This window comes from Mustela putorius, unplaced genomic scaffold (assembly GCF_011764305.1).
Source record: "Mustela putorius furo isolate JIRA1106 unplaced genomic scaffold, ASM1176430v1.1 tig00003987_pilon_pilon_pilon, whole genome shotgun sequence".
Lineage (NCBI taxonomy): Eukaryota > Metazoa > Chordata > Mammalia > Carnivora > Mustelidae > Mustela > Mustela putorius.
The window spans coordinates 8,357,042-8,380,498 of NW_025422126.1; the positions used below are offsets into that span (position 1 = coordinate 8,357,042).

A 23,457-nucleotide genomic window follows, 5' to 3' on the forward strand; every position below is an offset into this window, starting at 1 on the left:
ACCCTGAGATCATGACCTGAGCTGAAGGCAGAGACTTAACCCACTGAGCCACGCAGGCGCCCCTCAGCTTTATTATCTTTATGACTATTATTTATTTAAATTTTTCTAAGTGAGGAAATCTCCTCCCTACCTCTAAGCAGATTTGCGAACATCCTCAAAGTTGTCAATGCCATTTGCTTAGAAATGTCAGCGTTACTCCCAATGGTTTCTTACAGAGTAGCACAGCTAACTGATTTGCAGTGCCATCAACCTATCACTAAGAAGTGTCTAGTTCCACACCACCCCTCTCCCCATCCTGCAGATATAATACCGGGTTGGTCTCTGCTGTTGGACATCCATCAGGAGCCAGACCAGCTCTGGTGAAAGAAAATCTATACTGTAGAGCCCATGCATAGCTATTATGTCCACCATTTTCATGATTCCACTGAACAAACACTGGGGAGCTGGAAAAAGAGGCTGGCTGATATCCATAGGTTCTATCATTGTGTCCATTTATTTTTTTAGAGCCTTTTCTAGAATGGATGCCCTCTGGTGGGCATTTGTAAGAAACGCAGATAACAGATACTTTCACCATTTCAAGAACACACCAACTCCTCAAGCCTTCTTTTTTTTTTTTTCTTTTAAGATTTTATTTATTAGTTTGACAGAGAGAAAGTAGATGGAGAGGCAGCCAGAGAGAGAGAGAGAGAGAGGGAAGAAGGCTCCCCGCTGAGCGGAGAGCCCGATGCGGGACTCGATCCTAGGACCCTGAGGCAGCGGCTTAACCCACTGAGCCACCCAGGCGCCCCTCCTCAAGCCTTCTTGTCACTGATCTTCCACTCTAGGACTTTCCAACCCTAGGAAACAGAGGAACGGGGAGGACCAGCTTCCCAGGACACTGATCACAGCAGAAATGGATGGCAGAGGGGAGTAGGAAAGAATGGGAAAATAGAGAATTTTTAAAAAAAAGGAGGTCCTCTAAGACAATGGAGACCTGAGAACCTGGCAGAGTGCTATGAACTAGTGTGCCTCAGTGGGGCACTCTCACAGGTTTCAGTCTTTGTGTTTTCTTTTGGATTACAATGACAGTTATATTTACCACTCATTTTTAGGTTTTCCTCCTCTGACTCTAATTCTCTGTAGTTAATCCCAATATATTAGGAAAAGTATCTTTTTGGATATTTCTTTTTTTCATAGCCCTTTAAGCCCCACAACCTTAAATCCTTTTTTTTTGGAGCACAGATTAAATTAAATTGCATTGCATTAAATGAGTATTCTCCTTCCCAATAATTTTAAACCTCTATAAATATAATTTTTGTCACTGTATAACATTGCATTATATAAAGGTAATATAATATGCTTGACTTATTTCCCATTGTTTAGCTTTTATAATTTAAGTGGGATGAAAATAGTATGTTATGTTAACTGTATTATGGATTGGAAATGGGGAGGGGATATTGAAATTGCCTTTATTTAATAAAATAATTTGATAAATGGCTCACGAAGAAGGTCAGATCCTAAGGGCTTGCCTGCAGGTTAAAGCCAAAGCAATAAAAGAGGTAGATAACCAGAATGTGGTCTTCTCTTAGCAAATGACAAAAGCACAAGAGGGCTGATGGAAACTTGGCATGCCTCTAAAGCCCGAGTTTAGAACTGGTGCAGTCACTTTGCTGCATATCCCATTGGCCAGATTAAGTCATGAAGCCAAGCGTGAAGTCACTGGAATGGGAGGATTACTCCCACCTACAGAGAAGCATGGCAAGAACAGGGAGGGAAGAAAAAATAGGAAACAAATACAGTCTGCTAGAAAGCCCCTAGTGATGGAGGTGACTTTAAGAAGCGATGAGACCAGTCCTCAATTTGAAGTTATTTGCATTTCTGTCTGATAAACTCTCTCTCCTTTATGTGCCTATACTTGCCACAGTCAACTGTGTGCACAAATAGCTCATGGGAGTGGCATTTGTAAAAATTCGGAAAAAGATGTGTGTGTTCCATCTGGGTGAGCATTGTGTAGAACAGTGGTAAACAAGCTCAGGACATCTAGATGATCCATGAATCCAGCAGGAGCAAAGAACCAGGATTGACCAGAAGACAACGAGCTATCTGGGAACCGTACAGAAATCTTGAGGAGGACGCAGACCTTTACATAATTTGCAAAATTGAGACTTTAAGCAATCCTATTTAGATCTTACAGAACAGAGTGTCTCCTGGTAATCTAATCTCATAAATGTGATTCCTAATCAAAGAGTATAAACTTTTTTTCAGGTTCTTGATAAATAATGTTGAATTGGTTCATGATAAAAAGGTCAAATAGACATTCAGGATTTTTTTCACTTAAAATTGTTGGCCATATTAAATACTAAAAGGAAAACATGAAAAATGTTTTGAAAACAAAAAATATACAAGCAGATGTGGTTATTGAATTATTACGCTCATTGGAAATGATTGTTCTGAGCAATTCTGTGTTTAAATCTGAAACTCCCTGACAGCAATAATGTCTCAAACCTTGGAAATTAACCTTGATCTTCAGTCCCAGGGAAATGAGGATGGCTGGTCACCTTACTAGGCAGGACGGGGAAGGGGCCATCTATCCCAGACCTGGACTTAGAGAAGGATGATGTCTACTGTGTCCTCCTTAGAGTTGCATTATTACTGTCTTTGGTTCAGAAGCACAACCTGAAACAGAGACTCCTGTGCCAGTGGTTTATTGAGGATGTGCTCTCAGGGGATGGAGAGTGAGAAAAGTAGGGTATACAGCAGAGGTAGAATGCTGAGTAAGAATATGGTGTCAGATGAAGACTGACTCCAGCCTGATCCCACAAGGAGCACCAGAACACAAGCTGCACCAGAGTTGATTCCTCCTTGAGGTGAGGGCTCAGTCTTCCATACCTCCCCACAAGCAAGATGGCAATTCTTTTTTAGAGCAGGCCTCAAAGTTAGGGTACATCAGAATCACGGAGGGGGGGGTGCTTATTAAAACAGACTATTGGGTCAACTCTCAGAGTGTCTGATTGGATACATCTGAGAATTTGTATTTCTAAGAAGTTCCCATGTATTGCTGATGCTGCTGGTCCAGGGACCATACTTGTCCTAGAGAAAAAGACAGCTGTGAGGCTTTAGAAGTCAACACTCACAGCACCTGGGAAAGGAGATGTGAGTGGCATCTACTACAGGTATGAACTTGGCATCTTCCTCATTAAGGCATATTAACTGGGCGAGAGGATTGGACCACACGCCAAGCCTGGGTAGACTACATTTTCAGATCATTTTATCTAGATTCATGGTACTCTGTTACCTTCCTGTTATCATCTGCCATCTCCAGTCAAAGTATTGTTGAAACATTCCAACTCATCTCAGCCTTGCCATTTGGACTTGAAGGGAAGGATCTGACAGGTAGGGGAGGCTTTAAAGAGGCCGCAGCTGCACCTCACTAGGCACAGTGGAATCAGCTGCAATGAGTAGAAAGTCCTCAACAGGGAAATAATTATTCGGGGGTAAGGGGGAGTTGTTTGATTTTTCTTTTAATTAAAGTAAGACGAATATTTTTTTAAATTTATTTGACAGAGAGATCGAAGTACGCAGAGAGGCAGGCAGAGAGAGAGAGGGGGAAATCAGGCTCGTTGCTGAGCAGAGAGCCCGATGTGGGGCTCGATCCCAGGATCTTGGGATCATGACCTGAGCCGAAGGCAGAGGCTTAATCCACTGAGCCACTCAGGTGCCCCAAGTAAGACGAATTTTGAAGGCAACTTTTTTTTTTTAAAGATTTTATTTATTTATTTATTTGACAGAGAGAGATCACAAGCAGGCAGAGAGGCAGGCAGAGAGAGAGAGGAGGAAGCAGGCTCCCTGCTGAGCAGAGAGCCCGATGCGGGACTCGATCCCAGGACCCTGAGATCATGACCTGAGCCTAAGGCAGCGGCTTAACCCACTGAGCCACCCAGGCGCCCTTGAAGGCAACTTTTAATTTCATAAGTCGCACCAGAACCTGAAATAAACTGTGTTCCCCCCCCCCCACCCCACCCCCCGCTCCCCAGGGGATCACCACCAGATGAAGACGAATGTGTAAAAGTAACCCAAGTGCTTGGTCCGTAACGTCCTCTCCGAGAACTGTTCATAGTGTACCTGGTACCCCTGGGCCGTAATGTCCATCTTCACGCAGTCGAGGAGGTCCTTGACCTGTGGGGCCGCCTTCCAGGGGCCGAACTTAACCACCGACCTCTTTTCGGCCTCCAGAATCCGCAGGGCATCCGCGCAGAGCACCGCGTCTTCTTCAGTGCGCACCGCGCACACCAGCACCGCGGAACTGCGAGCCGCCACCGCCTCGGCGCGCGCCAGGCGCACCATGAGCTCCAGGTTCTCGCTGTAGCCCGGCACCCGCAGCAAGAACTGCCTCCGGGCCACCTGCTCACCGAAGATCTGCGGCGTGTCCTCCAAGAGCTTGACCAGAGGCTTGATTTCATAAAACTGCGCCTCGCGGTACACCTCCGGGATGTGGTGTGTGGGCAGCCGGTCGCTGCGCAGGTAGTCCAGGATGGGTCCGAAATAGGTGCCGGGGCGATCGATGAAGAAGCGGCCCTCTGCATCCGTGTAGGCCTTAGCGGAGCTGGAGAACATCTCTGCCAGCTTTGAACCCGGGAGCTTTCTCAGGGTGCCCACGGTGGTGGTGTACAATTCGCCTCCCACGTTAAGCTCTAGGACAGGAGATCCCTGAGGGCACAAGAAGGCAGAGTGGAATGGTAGTGTCACCTCTAGGGAGCTTATGGCTTATTTTCATCCATAGAATATTATAGAATATTAGTCCAGGAGGCTGCTATGGAAGCAAGTCCCAGTGACAACACTTGCAAAACCTGTGGCCTTTGGCAGAGCTTTTCCCCTCCCTATGCCTATTTCTTCATTTATAAAATGGAAATATGGAGCTGTTGTGAAGTCAGAAGTTCCCAAGGCTGGAAGCTCAGATCTAAGATATAGTTAAGGGGAGGGGGGAGTATTCCGATTTCAGAGAGGCTAAGAAGCCATAGGTGTGTTCATTTGGGAAGCATTTGGGCATTTCTTGGGTACTTACTGTGTGTCCATAATCTGTGGTGAGAGTTGGGGATATTTGCATGATAGACATCTTTCAAAATACGGTCCTGGTGGCTATTAAATAACAGGAATATCCTTGGTGCTGAAAAGGTCAGTAACAGGAACAATGGGTATAAAACTGCCTCATAAACTGTATAGTGTGGTACCAATGGAAGTTAGGTTTAGCTGGCCTGCAGAATTTTTAGAGGCCTCTTCTCTATGCCGCACCTTGAGCTGAGCACTAAGGATGTGGTGAAGACCCACATGGTGCCCACCTGGAGATGCCCACAGGCCAGTGCGAGGGAGACATGAGAACGGACTGAGAGTCAGGTTGCATTTGGGGAACACTGAGTGCTGCCAGCAGACCTAACAAAAATAACAGAAGATTATTACATGTGAGGTGATACACTAGTTGTTAGCCTTATAAACCAACTTCCTGAATAACTTTTGTTATCTAAAATTGACTCACTCTGGGCGCCTGGGTGGGTCAGTGGGTTAAAGCCTCTGTTTTCGGCTTGGGTTATGATCCCAGGGTCCTGGGATTGAGCCCCACATCGTGCTTTCTGCTCAGTGGGGAGCCTGCTTCCCTCTCTCTCTCTCTCTCTCTGCCTGCCTCTAGGCTTACTTGTGATCTCTGTCAAATAAATAAATAAAATCTTAATAAATAAATAAATAAAAATTGACTCTCTCCATCCATAAAATACGCGTGTGCCAGGTACTGGAACACTGAGGAGCAAGTGGGACAGTCTCTTTCCTCCTAGTCTAGTAATTGTCCAGAGCACTTTACATTCAACCTCTAATTCAATCCTCACAGCAATCCTATGAAGAATGAATTAAATCCTCATTTTACAGACGAAGAAATGGAGGATTAAGGAGCTGAAGTAAATTGCCTAAAAGCAACCAGCTATTAAGTGATGATGTCAGAACTTAAACTCGGGGCCACATTACCCCGAAGCATGTCCTCTTGGTCATTACATCAGCCAGTTTTCAACCTTTAAAACCTCCACTCTTCATTCCCTTAGTTACTCATTCATTCCAAAAAACATAGAGGGCCTATTACATTCAAGCCTCCTCTTGAGCAGAGGAAGAGGACACGGTCCCTGCCCCCTGCTCTCACGGAGCTCACAGAGGAAAGAGGGAAACAGAGGGCTTAAATGTGCAGGCGCCCAGAGGGGAGACTCAAAGGCTCTCCGTGTGGATTGGTGTGTGCTGGAGGTTGTCAAGGAGGGTTTCCAAGCAAGTGTGATGACTGCAGCCACAGAAAAGATGAGGGTGGCGTCAGAGGGAAGGCTGCATTTCCATCCTGGAGATTCAGCCACAAGTCACTGCAGAGCCAGGAGTAGTGACAGGGTTTAGACATGCCCTGGGTTCTCATTTAGGTGTGACTTCATTCTCAACTTGAGTGTGGGCTCTACCTCTAAGGTTAAAGTACTGGAATAAAGAGAGCCAGGGGCAGCCAAACAGCTGGGGGGTGGGGGTGGGGAAAGAGCTAAGTTGCCATGGCAACAGCTGGGGGTGGACAGTTCTGCCGGTTAGAGTAGAGAAGGGAGACCAAGAGGATGCTTTCTGACAGCAGCCAAACTGCTTTGCGTTTAACTGCCCGCTTCACAGAGCCAACTCAGGGTTAACCGAACAGCCTGCCAAGGGGCCCTGAGGTTTAGGGGAGAAAGAGGAAGTCACAGGTTCTCATTTATTTTTCTCAAGGCAGGCCCGCAGGCTGTATTGTTTGGCTGCTGTCAGAATCAAGTCCTGGTGATTCTCAGTTCTGGTCAATTCCATGGTCCCATGCCCCTTCCCCAATCCAATCTTTGCTTTGAAGCCAGAGTCATTCTTCTGAAGTGGAAATCTGATCTGCTCACACCCTGCTTTAAACACTTTGGGCACTTTGCATCCCCTTCCAGATAAACTCTAAACCCTTTAATAAGGTTTACAAGGCCCTTTGCAGCCCTGGCAAAATCAACTACCAGATACACTCTGCCCCCACCCATCCAGAGCAGGCTGGTCCCCCATGCCTACAGGACTTGACTCATTTGCTGCCCACACTTGCTTTGCTTAGGCCACTCATCCTTCAAGTTAATTCCTCCAGAAATCTTTCTAGATGGGTTGTCTCCTTGTGATTCTACAGGGCCCTGTAATTCCATTTGTTCATCCGTATCCCCCGCTAGACCATGAGATCCCTAAGGGATGACTATCCCCAATTCCTCTCTGTATTACCAATACCTACTGCAGGGCCCAGCACACCAGGATGCTACGTAAATGTCCATGTATTAAGCTGGAGTTTACCTGATGCACTGATTACAGGAGCGCCTGGTATTCTGATAAAAGCCAGTCTGTCCCTACCTGGCATCACGCTCCCTGCTGGCTCCCTCTCTTGCTCAGTAATTCGTTCTGACATATACTGAGCCCCTAGGGCGGCCCTGCCACGGAGCAGGTGACAATGACATTTATCACTGCCCTAGGGGAAAGAGCCACCGTCTCCCCCTGCTGGATCTGCTCTGCTTTCCTACGAGTCTTCCGGAGGGCACTCAGCCCAGGAGAGATTAGAATGTTCTGCTCCTGGAGCGCATTGGGTCTTTTCCGGATCCTCCCCGCAAACTCCCCTCAACCAAGCCCTGGGAGGGGGAAGGCAGGCAGGCGACTCAGGACCCTGCCAAAGGGCAGGGGCAGCCTAGGTGTGGTGGGTGAGGGAATGAGAGCCCCGAAGCCTTCCGTCGGGTCTTCTGCTCTCATACACGGGAGGAGGAGGGGCAGCGGAAGAGCGGTGGACTAGGACAAGCCCAGGGACTGAGGGGAGACACAAAGAAAACAGCTGACACAAAGACTGAACAGAGAAGGAGAGATAAAAGCGGCCAGGCAGAAAAGAGGGCAAGGAGGAGAGGCTGGACCGAGCCAGGCAGGGAACGGGCAGAAGGAGAGATCAGAACTAGCTAGGGGAGGAGAGCACCCAGCCAGGGGCGTGCCAGAAGCTAGGGGACTCAGACCCTGAGGAAGGGACGTACGGACACTGAAAAGAGTGAAAGAAGGCAGAAGAGCAAGGACTGAGCCGCCCTCGCGGCTGCGCACTCACCCCTGACGGGCCAGTGGAGGGGGAGGCCTGGTTGGACCGCAGAGAGCGGGATCCCGAGCTCAGACTCATCATTCTGGTCCTGCAGGTGGCTGGGCACCCAGACTCGCCACGTGTGAGGTACCTACGGCTGGCTGGCGGAAGTACACCTTTGCTCCACGCCCCCGGGTGGGGCAAAGTGGACCCAGGGTGTGGTTAGAGCCCGGGGTTGACTTTGGCTCTGCCAAGCATGCTGTAAGACCTTAGGTCATCACTGACCCTCTCTGGGAGGGGGCTCCCAGATAGCCAAAAGCCGGAGGCAGAGGGAATTGACACCGACAGCAGGAGACTTTCTACTCTCTACAGTTCTAGAGGCGAAGGATCAATAACCCTAACTTCACAAATGAGGAAAGTGAGGCTCCAAGAGAGAGGGTGGCCAGTGCAGAATATGTTTCCACTTAAGATCAGCTGCTAAAAGCTCAAGGCATGACCATTGATGCAAAGAGCTAAGATACCTGTCGTGTGGGTTATTTTGCTTGTTAAAACATAACCCTAAGAGGGGGAGCATAATTCCTCACTCCTAAAGTATGGTCATGCATAGTGACTTTCTTCCAAAGAGGAGAGCATAGAAAGGAAGGGGGGGGTGGAACAGAAACAAAAACTTGACAAACCCTACCTCAGCCAGGTAATCAAGGTCAACATCAAGATGATAGTAAATACCTTTGGAACGATGTGATGAAAATGGCACTTTACTTCTGTGATCTTCTACCCAAAACCCATAATCCCAATCTAATCATGAGAAAAACATCTAACAAATTCCAATAGAATGACTTTCCTCAATATACCTGACTAATAATCCTCAAAACTGTTGGCGTCATTAAAACAAGGAAAATCTGGGAGGCACCTGAGCGGTTCAGTCAGTTGGGAGTCTGCTTTCAGCTGGGGTCATGATCCCAGGGTTTGGTGATCTTTTTGGGAAAAAAAGAAGGAAGGAAGGAAGAAAAATGGTGCTGATAGACTTGCTTGACATAGGGTTGCCACAAAACTTCAGTTTGTAAAAAATGCAGTATTTGTGAAGCGCATAACGCAACCCCTCCCCCCCAAAAAAAAGAGAGAAAGTAGGAGACAAAGTCTGGGCCACTCACAGCGTAGGACATTGGATCAAGGACTACAAAAAGGTAAATTAAACAATCCTCCACTCAAAGGGGAATGCTGTGCTTGTCTTATTCCTTGGTTCTGGGTGGAGAAAAATCTTCCTGAAAAGGTCTGACTATAGGCTAGAGCTTAAATGGATCTGGGACCCAAATATTCACTTTATTTTTTTTAAGATTTTATTCATTTATTTGAGAAAGAGAAAGATAGGGAGAGAAGGCATGATGGGGGAGGGAGGAGCAGACTCCCAACTGAGCAAAGAGCCTAACATGGGGCTCAATCCCAGGACTGTGAGATCATGACCTGAGCCAAAGGCAGACACTTAACTGACTGAGCCATCCAGGCACCCCAAATATTCACTTTCTTAAATGATCAGAAACAGCAACATTGGGCGCCTGGGTGGCTCAGTGGGTTATGCCGCTGCCTTCGGCTCAGGTCATGATCTCAGGGTCCTGGGATCAAGCCCCACATGGGGCTCTCTGCTCAGCAGGGAGCCTGCTTCCTCCTCTCTCTCTCTTTCTCTGCCTGCCTCTCTGCCTACTTGTGATCTGTCTCTGTCAAATAAATAAATAAAAATCTTTAAAAAAAAAAAAAAGAAAGAAAAGAAAAGAAACAGCAACATCAGCTAGGAATTTAATTTAAATGGACCTAGGTGGGGCACCGGGGTGGCTCAGTGGGTTAAAGCCTCTGCCTTTGGCTCCGGTCATGATCCCAAGGTCCTGGGATCAAGCCCCACATCGGGCTCTCTGCTCAGTAGGGAGCCTGCTTCCTCCTCTCTCTCTCTCTCTCTGCTTGCCTCTCAGCCTACTTGTGATCTCTATCTGTCAAATAAATAAATAAAATCTTAAAATAAAATAAAATAAAATAAATGGACCTAGGTTGGTAGTTTCCTCAGATGCCTGACAAAGAAAATGAAAACCCTTCCTGGAGGAAAGTCCAGTCACACCAAACTTGAAAGAACCCACGCAGTCCAGTAAATGCAAGCTCACAATATGAAATCCTGAAATACAAAAGGAAACGAGATACCATGAGCAAGAGTCAGCAGATCCACAAGCAACTCAGATATTGAGATTACTGGATACAGAATATAAAATAAGTGTTTAATGTGCTTAAATAAATATAAGGGTTATGTACATGAACAAAGACCAAGAAGATATGATCAAAAATTACCAGGCAGATTTGAAAAAAGCCAAATAGACCTTCCAGAAATGAAAAATAAAATAACTGAACTGAGGTTACTGTAATTGAGCAGGGGTTGAGAAAATGCAATCCAAGGAGCAATACTGTGCTGTTTTCATTCCATCATTTTGGCAAATGTTGAGAAGAATAACAATATGCTAGAGGTGGTAAGGATACAGGAAAACAGCACCTCCAACTTTGCATATTGGAGTGTGAACTGCTGTGATCATTTAAGAAAATAATATGGTCATATCTACTAAAATAAAATAATGCAGGTACCATTTGATCCAATAGTCCCACTTTTGAGCATCTTACCAATTGAAATACAATCACTGTTAAAAAAAAAAAAAGAGGAAAAAAAAAGAAATCACTGCTCTGAAAGGATATGAACAAATATGTTTATCACTGTTTTGTTTGTGATGACAAAAATAAGAAACTTAGAGGTACCATTAAATAAACCATGATTTTTTATTTGTTGATGCCTTGGAATACTATGCAACTATGAAAAGGAATAAGGCAGATCTTGGAACAGAATAGAAAGCCCCAAAATAAACCTATAATTGTATGACCAATTAATCTTCAACAAAAGAGGAAAGAATATACAATGGGAAACAGTCTCTTCAACAAATGGTGTTGGGAAAACTGGACAGCCACATGCAAAAAAGTGAAAATGGATCACTTTCTTACACCATAAACAAAAACTCAAAATGGATCGAAGACCAAAATAGAGACCTAAAACTGTACACATCCTTGAAGAGAGCACAGATACTATTTTCTGTGACAGCAGATGTCACAACATTTTTCGAGATATGTCTCCTGAGGCAAGGGATACAAAAGCAAAAATGAACTATTGGGACTACATCAAAATTAAAAGCTGAACAGGAAAGGAAACAATCAACAAAAAAACTAAAAGACAAGCTACTGAATGAGAGAAGATATGACATATCCAATAAAGGGTTAGTATCCAAAATACATAAAAACTGATACAACTTGAAAATAGAGCTACCCTACGACCCAGCAATCGCACTACTGGGTATTTACCCTAAAGATACAAATGTAGTTATCCAAAGGGGCACGTGCACCCGAATGTTTATAGCAGCAATGTCCACAATATCCAAACTATGGAAAGAACCTAGATGTCCATCAACAGATGAATGGACACAGAAGATGTGGTGTGTATATATATACAATGAAATACTATGCAGCCATCAAAAGAAATAAAATCTTGCCATTTGCGACGACAACTTAGAGGGTATTATGCTGAGCGAAATAGGTCAATCAGAGAGAGACAATTATCATATGATCTCCCTGATATGAGGAAGTTGAAAGGCAACATGGGGTCTTTGGGGGGTAGGAAAGGAATACATGAAACAAGATAGGATTGGGAGGGAGACAAACCATAAGAGATTCTTAATCTCACAAAACAAACTGAGGGTTCCCAGGAGGAGGGGGGGAAGGAGAGGGTTGTTGGGTTATGGACATTGGGGAAGGTATGTGCTATGGTGAGTGCTGTGAAGTGTGTAAACCTGATGATTCACAGACCTGTATCCCTGGGGCTAATAACACATTATATATTAATAAAAAAATAAAAAATTTTAAAAAGCTGATACAACTCAATACCTCCAAAAAACAAATAACAATTAAATAATTAAATTTAATAAACAATTAAAAAGTGGACAGACAACATGAACAGACATTTCCCCAAAGAAGACATTCAGATGGCCAACAGACACATAAGAAGATGTTGTTCATCATCACTTACCATCAGGGAAATGCAAATCAAAACCACAAGATATAACCTCACATCTGTTGGAATGGCTAAAATCAACAACACAAGAAACAACAAGTGTTGACGAGGATGTGGAGAAAAAGAAACCCTCCTGCACCATTGGTGGGAATGCAAACTGGTGCAGCCAATCTGGAAGAGTATGGAGGTACTCTAAAAAGTTAAATATAGGGGGCTCCTTGCTAACTCAGTCAGTAGAGCATGTAACTCTTGATCTGAGGGTTGTGAGTTGGAGCCCCATATTAGGTGTGGAGATTACTTAAAAATAAAATATTTTGGGGGGGTGCCCAGGTGGCTCAGTGGGTTAAAAATAAAATATTTTTTGAAAAAAGAGCTAAACATGGAACTACCCTATGATCCAGTAATTGCACTAATGGGTACCCAAAATATAAAACACTAATTCAAAGGGATACATGAACCTCTATGTTTATTGCAGCATTATTTACACTATCCAGATTATGGAAACAGCCCAAATGTCCATCTATGGATGAATGGATAAAGAAGATGTGGTGTACAACGGAATATTGTTCAGTCATAAAAAAAAATGAAATCTTGCCATTTGCAAAGACATGGATAGAGCTGGAGAGTGTAATGCTAAGTGAAACAAGTCAGTGAGAGAAAGACAAATACCATATAATCTCACTCATATGTGGAATTTAAGAAAGAAAACAAATGAGTAAAGGAAAAAGAGAGAGAGAAATAAAAAAGCAGAATCTTAACTATAAAGAACAAACCGATGGTTACCAGAGGGGAGGTGGGTGGGATGATGGGTAACATAGATGATGGGAATTAAAGGGTACATTTATGATGAGCACTGAGTAATGTATAGAATTGTTCAATCACTATGTGGTACACCTGAAACTATTATAACACTGTATGTTAAGTATACAGGAATTAAAATAAAAAACTTAATAAAAAAGTCCGAAACAAACAAACAAATCCTTAGTTATCTGATAGAATCTATACAGTGGAAATTACATCTGGATACAACTTTTTTTTTTTTTTAAGATTTATTTATTAGAGAGAGAGTGCATGCAAGTAGGGGGAGAGGCAGAGGGAAAGAATCTTCAAATAGACTCCCTGGTAAGCACAGAGCACAATATGGGGCTTGATCCCACAACCCAAGAGTTGGTCACTCGACCAACTGAGCCTCCCAGGCACCCCTGGATACAAAGGATTTTATTAGCTACAAAAAAAAAAGAGAGAGAGAGAGAGAGAGAGAATGGAAGATTTATATTCATTCACCCATGATTTATTAAGTGATTAAAAATAAATATCAGAGCAGTGTATACAGTGGGAATCTATTTGTGTAAAAACAAACACAAGAAACCTCTTCTTAGATAAATTTATATGTCAGCATAATGGGAAGGGTGTAGAATAATGCTCACTGGATGTTATCATCGGTTCATCAGTGAGGTGGTGGTAGAAATTGACAAGGGAGGGGCCCCTGGGTAGCTCAGTCGGTTAAGCATCTGACTCTGGATTTTGGCTCAGGGACCCTAATGGTCCTGTTATCAACCCCCACGTCAGGCTCTGTGCTCAGGAGGGAGTCTGCTTGAGATCCTCTTTTTCCCTTGCCCATTGCCCCTCCCCCACCTATGCATGCCTCCAGGCAAGCTCTCTCCCTCTCTCTCAAATAAATTAACAAATCTTAATTTAAAAAAAATGAAAGAAAGAAATGGACAGGGGAGATTATTTATTCTTTTTAAAGATTTTATTTATTTATTTGACAGCGATCACAAGTAGGCAGAGAGGCAGGCAGAGACGGGGGGGGGGGGTGGGAAGCAGGCCCACCGCCAAGCAGAGAGCCCAGCCCGATGTGGGGCTCGATCCCAGGATTCTGGGATCGTGACCTGAGCCGAAGGCAGAGGCTTTAACCCACTGAACCACCCAGGCGTCCCTACTGATTTTTTTTTTATTAATCGTTGCATTACGTCATTAGTTGCAGTGAGCATGAAAAAGGATAAAAGAGAAAAATGAAGAAAAAAGACAAGACAACATAAGACAAGCACAAGGCATTCCTGGAAGAAGTCAGCTTTTCTATTTGGGAGATCTGGGAAGTATTCATGGAAGAGGTAGCATGGCAGCTGGGTCTTGAAGGAGGGAGAGGTTTGTTGAGAGAGGACTCTGTGACACTCTTCCCAGCAGAGGGGTCAGCTGTGCCAGATGAAGGAGGGTAACGGACAGGCAATAATCATGTGCTGAGTACCTACACTGACCATAGAAACATGTATAAATCCATCCAAGCAGTTAGAATTATTCCACAGATGAGGGAACTATGGCTCAGAGAGGTTAAGTGAACAGCTTAAAGTGAACAGCTAGTAACTGGCAGAGTCAAGCTGACTCCATGTCTTTCTCACCAAAAATTCTCTTTCCGGGACTATAAAGATTTGCTTTATGTCAGGTTGATACAGTTTGAACAAGCAATTTGGTTCATGCTCCCCCAAAATTCGTATGTTGAAACCTAGAGCCCAATATAATGGTATGAGGAAGTGGGACTTTTGGGAAGTGAATAGGTCATGAGGCCGGAGCCCTCAAGCATGGGATTTGTGCTTTTATAAAGAAAAGACCCCCAGACAGTTTGCTAGCTCCTTCCTTCTGCTGTAGGAGGACACCATGAGAAGAGGGCCATCTATGAACCAGGAAGCGGGCTCTCAGCAGACACCAAATCTACCAGCAGCATGATTTTGCACTTCCTAACCTCCAGAGCTGTGAAAAAGAATGCTTGTTGTTTATAAGCCACACCGTTTATGTTTGGGGTATAACAGCACAAGGGAGCTAAGATCCTGGGTAGAGTGTGTACCTTGAACACTATGACTCTGCAGATGGGACCGAGCATGGGGAGGCTGCTGTGATCTCCTCAAGGCAGGCTTCGCTGCCCACCTTGTCTGGGTGGAGAGCTGACCACAGGCTCCGCACAGCCCCCGTGCCCACTTACCCTTGCCTAGTCCATCTCGTCCCAGCAGGCTGATCAGCCTCATGAGCCAGGATGAGTCCATGGGGACACTGAGTTCTGAAGGGTCATTACCCCAGAAAGGAGGGCTGGACACTCGGAGGGACAAGGGGTGCCTCTAACATGACCAAGCAGCCTGAGATTTTAACTTCATTTCCTGTTTCTTCCCCAGCCACAGCTGCCCAGAAACAGAGCCTGCTCTCCCTTGCCTTCCTGCCTTTGTTTCCGCCATTCGGAATGCCTTTCCCTGTAGCTCATTCTCTCTGCAAAACAATTCATGAGGCCCAACTCAAACGGACCTCATCTTCTTTTTATATCCAGGGGGACATGTGACCCTCCATTCAAAATAGAAATCGGCCCCTCCACTTTACCTCTGAGCCCCCCGCTTCATGTGTGAGGGCCCTGAGGCTCCCAGGGATGCAGCAGCTCTTTCAGAATCCTTCAGCCTAGGGCGACAAGAGACCAGGGTTCTAGTTCTGGCTCTGCCATTTGAGTGTCACCTTAGGCAAGTCTCTGCCCCCCTCTGGCCCTTAATTCTCCACTCTAACGTGGTGGGTGTTGGGATGTGGCCTGAGATGCTCTTTGCAATCCTGTCTTGTTTGATGCTATGGCAACAAAAGAATTCAAACAGCCCCTTGGTGTTGCCTATGACTGGATCTTGTTTCCCTTTGGCCCCACTCCAAGAGCAAGCACTGCTTCCCTCTGCCCTCCTCCCACTCCTCCCACTCTTTGTTCTTCCTGAGACAAAGCTGCCAGCCCCTCTCCTCTCCAGGCAGCTGGGCTTTGAGCCAGCCAGCCAAGTGGCAGCTGGGACTCAGATGAAAGGGTCCTTAGACGGTTGTCTGTGGCCAAGTGCCCAGCCCAGCACAGCCCAGGCCTGGCAGCCCTGGGCCCAGCTGTCCCACAAGGCAGCCTGCCACTGGTCCCACACAAGGCTCCCTTTGTGGGACCCACCGCAGGGGAGACCCCTGCCAACCCACAAGGACCCTCTTCCCTTCTCTTTGCTTCCCACCGGCTTGAGAAAGATTCAAATCCTTAGAGAATGGTCCAGGGCTGGGCCCAGCTGGCCTGACTCTGGGCCAGGCACCTTGGAGAGCTTTGTCCCATTTAATCTTCCAAAACAGCACTGGTAGCAGGTAGTGTTATTCCCTTTTAGAGAGGAAGGACATAGAGACCCGAGGGCCTACCATGTGTCGATCACAGTGCCAGGCCCTGGGAAGAGAGTAGTGAACCAGAGGACAAGAGCCAAGAGCAGGGAGCGCACTGTCAGCCGGACTGATCAATAACCACACACGTAAGTATCGGATTACACAGGTGAACAGATCTCTGAGAGTAAAGAGCATAGAATCATGAGAGCACACAGATCATGGTGGACTTCTTCATGGGACCCAGGGCAGTGAAGCCTTCGGGGGTGAGGTCTGAAGGGGAAGGGGCAGGAGGGTGGGTAGGGAAGAGCACCCAGGGCCCTGAGGCCCTGAGGCCGGAGGGAGATGCTAAGTTAGGGGAGGGACCGGAAAAAGGAGATCCAGCAGGAAAGAAGAGGGAGTGTCCCTTTTTGATCACCTTTGGCTGAGACAGCCTCTTGAGGGAAAGGCTACTCATAAACCCCAAAAGTAGTGCCTCCAAGAGCCAACTTCATAATCAATCGACATGTGCTCCCATCAACCTGGGAAGCCCTCCAACTCTGTCCAAGGAATTCTTTACTTAGAAGCAGGTCTCTTTAACTCTGGGAACCTCACATTCTTCACCTCAAAAATGGGAGTTGTGATGCCCCTACGGGGTTTCCGGGAGGAGTCCAGGAGGCAATGTACAGGCAGTGCCAAGCATGGGGCAGGCACAGGCGCCTACTCCTGGAGATCTGTATAGGGAGGAAGGTTGGCTGGGCTTCCGTTTGAACCCCTCCCCTCTGACCTGGCCCAGACCCAGCAAGCTCCTCTCTGGAGGGAGGCGGCAGCCAGAGCTTCTGGGTAGAGGTTAGAATTTGCTCAGCTTGGCCTTGACTGCAGGGACACAGAGCATGGCTCGAGGCCAAGTGTGCCCCGAGTTCAACAACTCATGGGCTTTTAACCCAAAAGATGCCCCATGCAAGGAGCAGGAACCAAGATGCCCAGAGTGGGGAGTCGGTAATATAAGGAAACCTCTGTTCTGTGGGCATTGTTTCTTTTATCTCACTGCAACCCTGTGGGGAAGACTAAAGGAAGAGTAACATGATCCCGATTTTCCAAGAGAGAAAATCTTAATTTAGAAAGGCTATTTCTCTAAGCCAGGATCAAATCCAGAAGTCTGATTTTAGAGCCCATGGTGTTTGCCACTCCTTGTCCTGCAGGCCAGGCCCCAGAGACAGCACTGCCCAACTCTCAACCACACCCTCTTGCCCCCACAGCCCCTGTGAGAACACATGGGGGTCCAGTCCAAATCTCCCACCAGCCTCCCGTCAGACCTGGAGCCTCAGTTTCCTCATTCATATAATGGTGAAGTCGTTGGTGAGGCTTGACCATGGTTAAGGTCCCTTTCAACAGTATGAGTCTTGCTTCTTTCTAGTGAAAGTGATGTCGGGATGAACCCCTTAAAGCCATGGGGGTGCCGCTTCCACTCTTTGGAGCAGCCTCTAGAGCACAGGTGTTGAAAGATGCGTGTGTGCGAAGTGTGTGTGCAAAGATGTTCACTGCAGCACTGTTTAAAGAAGCAAAAACCTAGAATAGAAACAGCCTAAATGTCCATCACTTGGGGACTAGTTGAATAAATTAGAATACATCCACATTCTAGAATACTCTACATCCGCTACAAAAAATGAGGCAGACCTTGTAGATACATGCACTCCTGCATTTGCATTGATAATTTCCAAAAGGATATACAGGAGACATGGTCATCCTTCCCTCTCAGGAGAAGACTAGGAATCTGCCATGGGTGGAAAACTACTTTTCATTGTATATTCTTTCATACTGTCTTAATTTCTTACTGTGTAGATGTCTGTCCGCTTTCCCCCCTTTCTCCTTTCTTCCATCCTTTCTTCCTTCCAAACATTCTCTAGAGGTGTTTCTTGTTTTTCTTTTTTCTTTTTTAAATTAAATTAAACTTTATTTTAAATAGGCTCTACACCCAGCATGAAGCCCAACGTGGGGCTTGAACTCATGGCCCCAAGATCAAGACCTGAGGTGAGACCAAAAATTGGACACTTAATCGACTGAAATACCCTGTTGTTGTTTAAAAACAAGTCCATGGGGGGTCCAGCTGGCTTAGTAGGAGGAACATGCATGAGTTCAAGCCCTACACTGAGTGTAGAGATCACTTAAACATGTAAATAAAGTAAAACTTAAAACAACAACAACAACAACAAAAACAAGTCCTATAGAGGGCAGATCATGTGACCTGGGTTTAAGTCCTGCCCTTGAAGTTAACGTGTGCAAATGTCAACGTCTTGATGTTAATGTCTGGATCCCGTGCTCTATCTCTGCCATTTGTTTCTCCAGATTTACCTCATCCTTCCTTGGTCTGCACTCTGGATGCTGATCTTCAGGGTTCACATCCATAGGCTCTCATCCCTCTGGATCCCATGCGTGTTCGTCCCGCGGGAGGCCTAGCGGGACATCAGAAGGTAAGAGGAGGCCAAGGTCAGAGTCCTTCCTCCCTCAGTCCCCTCCCCATCCAGTGCCTGAAAGCCAGGGGCTCCCGGTCTGAAGGCCCCAGCTCCTCAGGCGCCCAGACCACACAGCTAGTCTCTGGGGTTCTGGTAACTGCCGCCTCCCTCCCCCTCTGCAGGCTCCCTCCTGCTAACAGCCCTAGGGGGATGAACCACTCCTCCTTTATAAAGACAGCCGCTGTTAAACTCACCTCAAATATGCAGCTCCAGGGAGCTCGTATGTGTCCTGCCTCTGAGTGTTCTTGAGTGTGTGTGTGTGTGCATGCGTGTGCCCACACGTGCGCTCCCGCGTGCCTGTACTGTTGCTGTGCCGTCACGTGAGCGGGACAGGAAGGGGACTGATTTTACTGGGAGTCCACCATGCGCCAGGCTCCATGCAGGACACCTTCTCTCCACGACTGGGTTGGTCCTCACAAGTCTGTGAACCAGGCACTTTCAGCCATACCTTACAGAAGACAAAACAGAGGCCCCAGATGGGAAAGGGACTCACCCAGCGTCTCACAGCTGAGTAGCAGGGGACCCCAGATTTGGAACCCACATCCATCTGGATCTAACCCCGTGCCTTTTAACCCCTTACGATACCAATTTCCAAAACGCGGCCTTCATTCTCACCCTGTACGTCTCAGCTTAAATGTCACCTTCCTCAAGAGGCCGTTTGGGACCACTCCATTTGACCACTCAGTGGAAGCCACCACCGAGATCACTCTTTTTTTTAAGATTTTATTTATTTACTTATTTATTTGAGGTGGGGGGGGAGGTGAGAGGAAGAGGGACAAGCAGACTGCGCTGAGTGCCCCCACACTATGGTCCATCTCACCGCCCTGAGATCACAACCTGAGCTGAAATCCAAGAGTTGGTTTCTCATAGGACTGAGCCAGCAGGTGCCCTCTGAGATCCTTCTTCATAGCGCCCTGTGCTTTTCCCTCATGACCAAGTACTTGTTTGTTTATTTATTTAATGTGTGTCCCACTCGTTGGATTCTAAGCTCCACGAAGCAGCCAGTTTCCATATCCGTCCTGCTCACCACCCTCCTCCCCTGCCTGGCACAGTTGCCTGTTTCACGCTAGGTCCCAAAGGCTTATTTGCTAAACGAAAAAGGGGCAAAGGAAAGGAGCCAACATTTATGAAGCGCTTGCCCAATGCAGTCATGGACGATCTCATTTTCTCCTCCTAACAATCTGAGGAAGTACATGTTATTGTCCTGTTTCGCTGGTGAGGATCCTGAGGTCACAGAGGACGTGCGACCTTCCCAAAGCCATGCAGCTTAGAGCCGGGGTTCAAATGCAGGTTTCCCTGGTGTCACAGCTCTGTGCCCTACTCAGGTGCTCACAATGGGCGAAGAGGAGGGACTGATCCGTGGAATTCATGTGAATCATTCCTGGACAAACAAACTTCAGGGAGCAAACAGCGTCCGCTTTGGCCACTTCCCTGGCACCAGCCACTCCCTGACCCTCTTGGGCACACAGCCTGCCAATCCAGCCAGCAAACCATCCACTCCCGTTTGCCTGCTGCGCTCAGCCCGGCCCTATCAGGTCTGTAACTCTCTGCAAACACCCTGTACTTTGCTTTTCTCTGCAGGGCTGCCCTTGGCTAATCATCTGCTTGCCAAATTCCTGAGGGCGGGGTCTGGACCATAAGTGTGTGGCGTGTCCCTGAGATCTGCATAAGGGCCAGTTCACTAGCTGGTGCAAACAAAAGCAAACAAAGCAGGGACCTCTCCTGCTGAGTCTGCAGGACCACACAGCAGCCCAGGCGATGTCTTTTCCTTCCTTCTTCCTTTTCTCCCCTGCCCTGGGAGATTCCCTCTTTACAATCATTGCTACCCAAATGGAGGTAGGGGAGACTTCTGAGATGCGGAGCCATGGTTGTTGTTGTGGGGTTTTTTTTGTCTTGAGCTGGAAATGGTTACACAGGTGTGTTTACTTTCTGTGAAAATTACTTGCGTGCATTCCTCTGTGGATAAGTTATACGTCAATAAAAAGCTTATTTTTAAAAAGATCATTGCTACCCTCTCCTGCCCCACGGTTCCCCAATACTCCCTCAATACTCCCACAAACTCATCCAGAGACCCTTCTCATCTCAGAGTTTCTGACAGAAGCCTGCCCAGCAGAGACAGGGTAACACAGATGAAGTAATAATGGCAGTGGCCCAAGTCTTGGGACCTCCTGAGTCCTGGGGTCCCTGCTTCTGGTGAGCAGACACCCCCCGCCCCCATCCTGAGAGCTCGTGAAGCCCTGAAGGCCTCTCTCTGGTACAGTCTGAGTGAGAGCTTGGATACCCTCCTACTCCTCCCTGATCCCTTTTTTAGGGCATGCCAGCAGCCTCTAGCCCAGAGGGGGCTAGTTTGCTACTGCTTGCTGTCACTAAGAAGAGCACCTCCCATGCCTTGTACTCAGGACCTCTGCACTTAGGTTCCTGGAAAGGAATGATCTGCACCCCATCCAGCTCCCCATTCACTGGCTGTCTGCCCCAGTGTGTGCACTCCAGCTGGTGCCCACCTTCTCATACTGCCCCAGGACACCTTAATCCAAAGAAGGGGATACTGTGCACATCTAGTAAGGGGTGGGAGCAGAACTTCCTGCAGCTTAACCCAGCAGGAGTGTCAGCCTGAGCTTCTGGTGACAAGTTCCAGCTCCTTAAACAGCAAGGGAACTTCCTAGAAGGCTGTCAACGTTCTCTGAGTTGGGGCAGGAGTTATGCCGCCCCCATCACACACATATCCGCCAGTAAGATTTGAAGCATACCATTCTAATGATTGATTTGAACACAAATGCCCCCCCCCTTTTTCTATCCAGGATCGTGAGGATATCCCCCAAGGGCTGTGCAGGACCCACATCTGTAATGACCACATGCCTTTGTGTTGTATGAATGTATCCTAAATCTATCAAGCCACATTTCATCTCTTCCTTCTTTCTTTTTTTCTCCTTTACTATAAATAGCACTGCAACAAGCATCCTTTACATCTAAGAACTGGGCAAGGAATATGCACTTTTTGAGGATCTGTTGCCAACTGATTACGGAGGCTGTGCCCACCATCCAGGCACACACCGTTTTGCCCCAAGTTCAGAGTCAACCCTGCAGACCCCAAAGCTAAGCATGCGAGTGGCTTTGCAGGTAGGGCCTGACCCTCAGGTAGGTCCCCTCCACTGCCCGTGGCTTCCTGGGATCCAGAGCAGAAGCACTGATTTTTTTTCTGGGTTGGTTGGAAATACCAGTTAAAGAGCTCACACACCACCCCTCTTCTGCTCCACGTTCTCTTTTCTTTCTCCTGCTTCTCCTCTTTCTCGCTTTCCCTTCCTTTTCCATCTCTCCTTCCTTTTGTTTGCTCCTTCTCCCTCCAGCCTCCACTCTGTGTCTCCCTCTGACTTGGGGCTTCTTTCTCTCTGCCTCTTTTCCCTCTGCTTCCTCTGCCTCTCTACAGTTTTCCCTCACCTTTTCATCTTCCTCCTGGAACTCAGCCTTGTCTCTGTCTCTTTTCTCTTTCCCCTCCGTGGTTCTCTGTCCTCCACCCACCACTCCTGCTGGCTGAGTCATAATTTCCCCTGTGGGTGGGAGGAATAAAGCAGCCTTTTCCCTGATAGGTCTTGATGTGAAGGAGCAGTGAGTTTGCCTCCCACAAGGGCAAAGCTAACCGATCCCTGAGTGGGGAGCTGCCTGGTAAACCAGTGTGACTCAGGACTTCCAAGTTGGGAGAGGGGCTGTCCATCAGTCAAGCTTCCCTTGGACTCTTTGGCATCATGGGGGCCAGCATGCTGTGTCTGATGACTCACTGGGACAGCCTTGGCATGGTGGCAGCGGGATGTGGGGAGGGGTGCTGGAGTTTATGATGTTGCCCCTGGGAGGACACCCCCTCTCTGCAGGCAGCCAAGGGATGGATGCTGGGGCCCTACAATCATGTTCATCATTGCATGGCTTCACATCATAATGGTCAGATAGGATATTTATAACAACTCAGGTTGCTGGGCCCTAATTCATCTTTATTAAACCAGAATAACTAAGGATAGGAGTCAGGAATCTTCATGTTAAAGATACTTGATGCAAAAGCTGGTAGTATCTATTAGACTTGTAAATGCACACACCCTATATTCCAGCAGCCACTCCTGGGACTTTCTTCTAACAAAATATTCCCACATGTATTGTGCACGAGGATTTTTTTTTTCAGCATTGTTTGTATTATCAAACAATTGGGAACACCCTGAATGTAATGTCCATTAGTCGACAATGTTTAAATAAAAGATGATGTCTCGGGGCACCTGGGTGGCTCAGTGGGTTAAGCTGCTGCCTTCAGATCGGGTCGTGATCCCAGAGTCCTGGGATCGAGTTCCGCGTTGAGAGGGAGCCTGCTTCCCTCTCTCTCTCTCTGCCTGCTTCTCTGTCTACTTGTGATTTCTCTCTGTCAAATAAATAAATAAAAATCTTAAAAAAAAAAAAGATGATGTCTCTTTCTGTGGAATAATATTCAGACATTAGAAAAGAATGCAGCATTCATCGAGACAGAAAGGTGATTAGAGGTTACCAGGGGTTGTAGGGTAGAAAACAAGGAGTTATTGCTTAATGGGCACAGAGGTCCTGTCTGGGGTGATGAAAAGTTTTGAAAGTTAATGATGGTTGCACAATACTTTGAATGTAATTAATGTTACTAAATTGTATACTTAAACATGGTT

General features: G+C 46.8%; 1 protein-coding gene and 1 long non-coding RNA gene across 3 annotated transcripts; one reads left to right on the forward strand and one right to left on the reverse strand.

Moving 5' to 3' along the window:
- Window positions 1–3,826: 3,826 nt before the first annotated feature.
- KCTD14 (potassium channel tetramerization domain containing 14) lies at window positions 3,827–18,724 on the reverse strand. Of its 2 annotated transcripts, none has more exons than XM_004763458.3 (2): window positions 18,630–18,724; window positions 3,827–4,686 (listed from the first exon to the last, which is right to left on the reverse strand). In XM_004763458.3, exons 1-2 carry the CDS (start codon window positions 18,681–18,683, stop codon window positions 4,018–4,020), a joined length of 723 nt encoding a protein of 240 aa, XP_004763515.1. In that variant the 5' UTR covers window positions 18,684–18,724; the 3' UTR covers window positions 3,827–4,017. The 2 variants fall into 2 exon arrangements, with proteins under 2 accessions (XP_004763515.1, XP_004763513.1); XM_004763456.3 differs by lacking the exon at window positions 18,630–18,724 and adding an exon at window positions 8,108–8,725.
- LOC123389559 lies at window positions 15,907–22,139 on the forward strand. The gene is made up of 3 exons (XR_006604175.1): window positions 15,907–16,447; window positions 18,624–18,748; window positions 20,116–22,139. It is a non-coding gene; the product is annotated as an uncharacterized LOC123389559 (long non-coding RNA).
- Window positions 22,140–23,457: the final 1,318 nt, after the last annotated feature.

Coding starts and splice junctions, on each gene's coding strand:
- KCTD14 (XM_004763456.3), bottom strand. CDS start 8,179: ATGATGAGTCTGAGCTCGGGATCCCGCTCTCTGCGGTCCAACCAGGCC. Junction 4,687..8,107: donor CCTCCACTGGCCCGTCAGGG/GTGAGTGCGCAG, acceptor TTGTGCCCTCAG/GGATCTCCTGTCCTAGAGCT.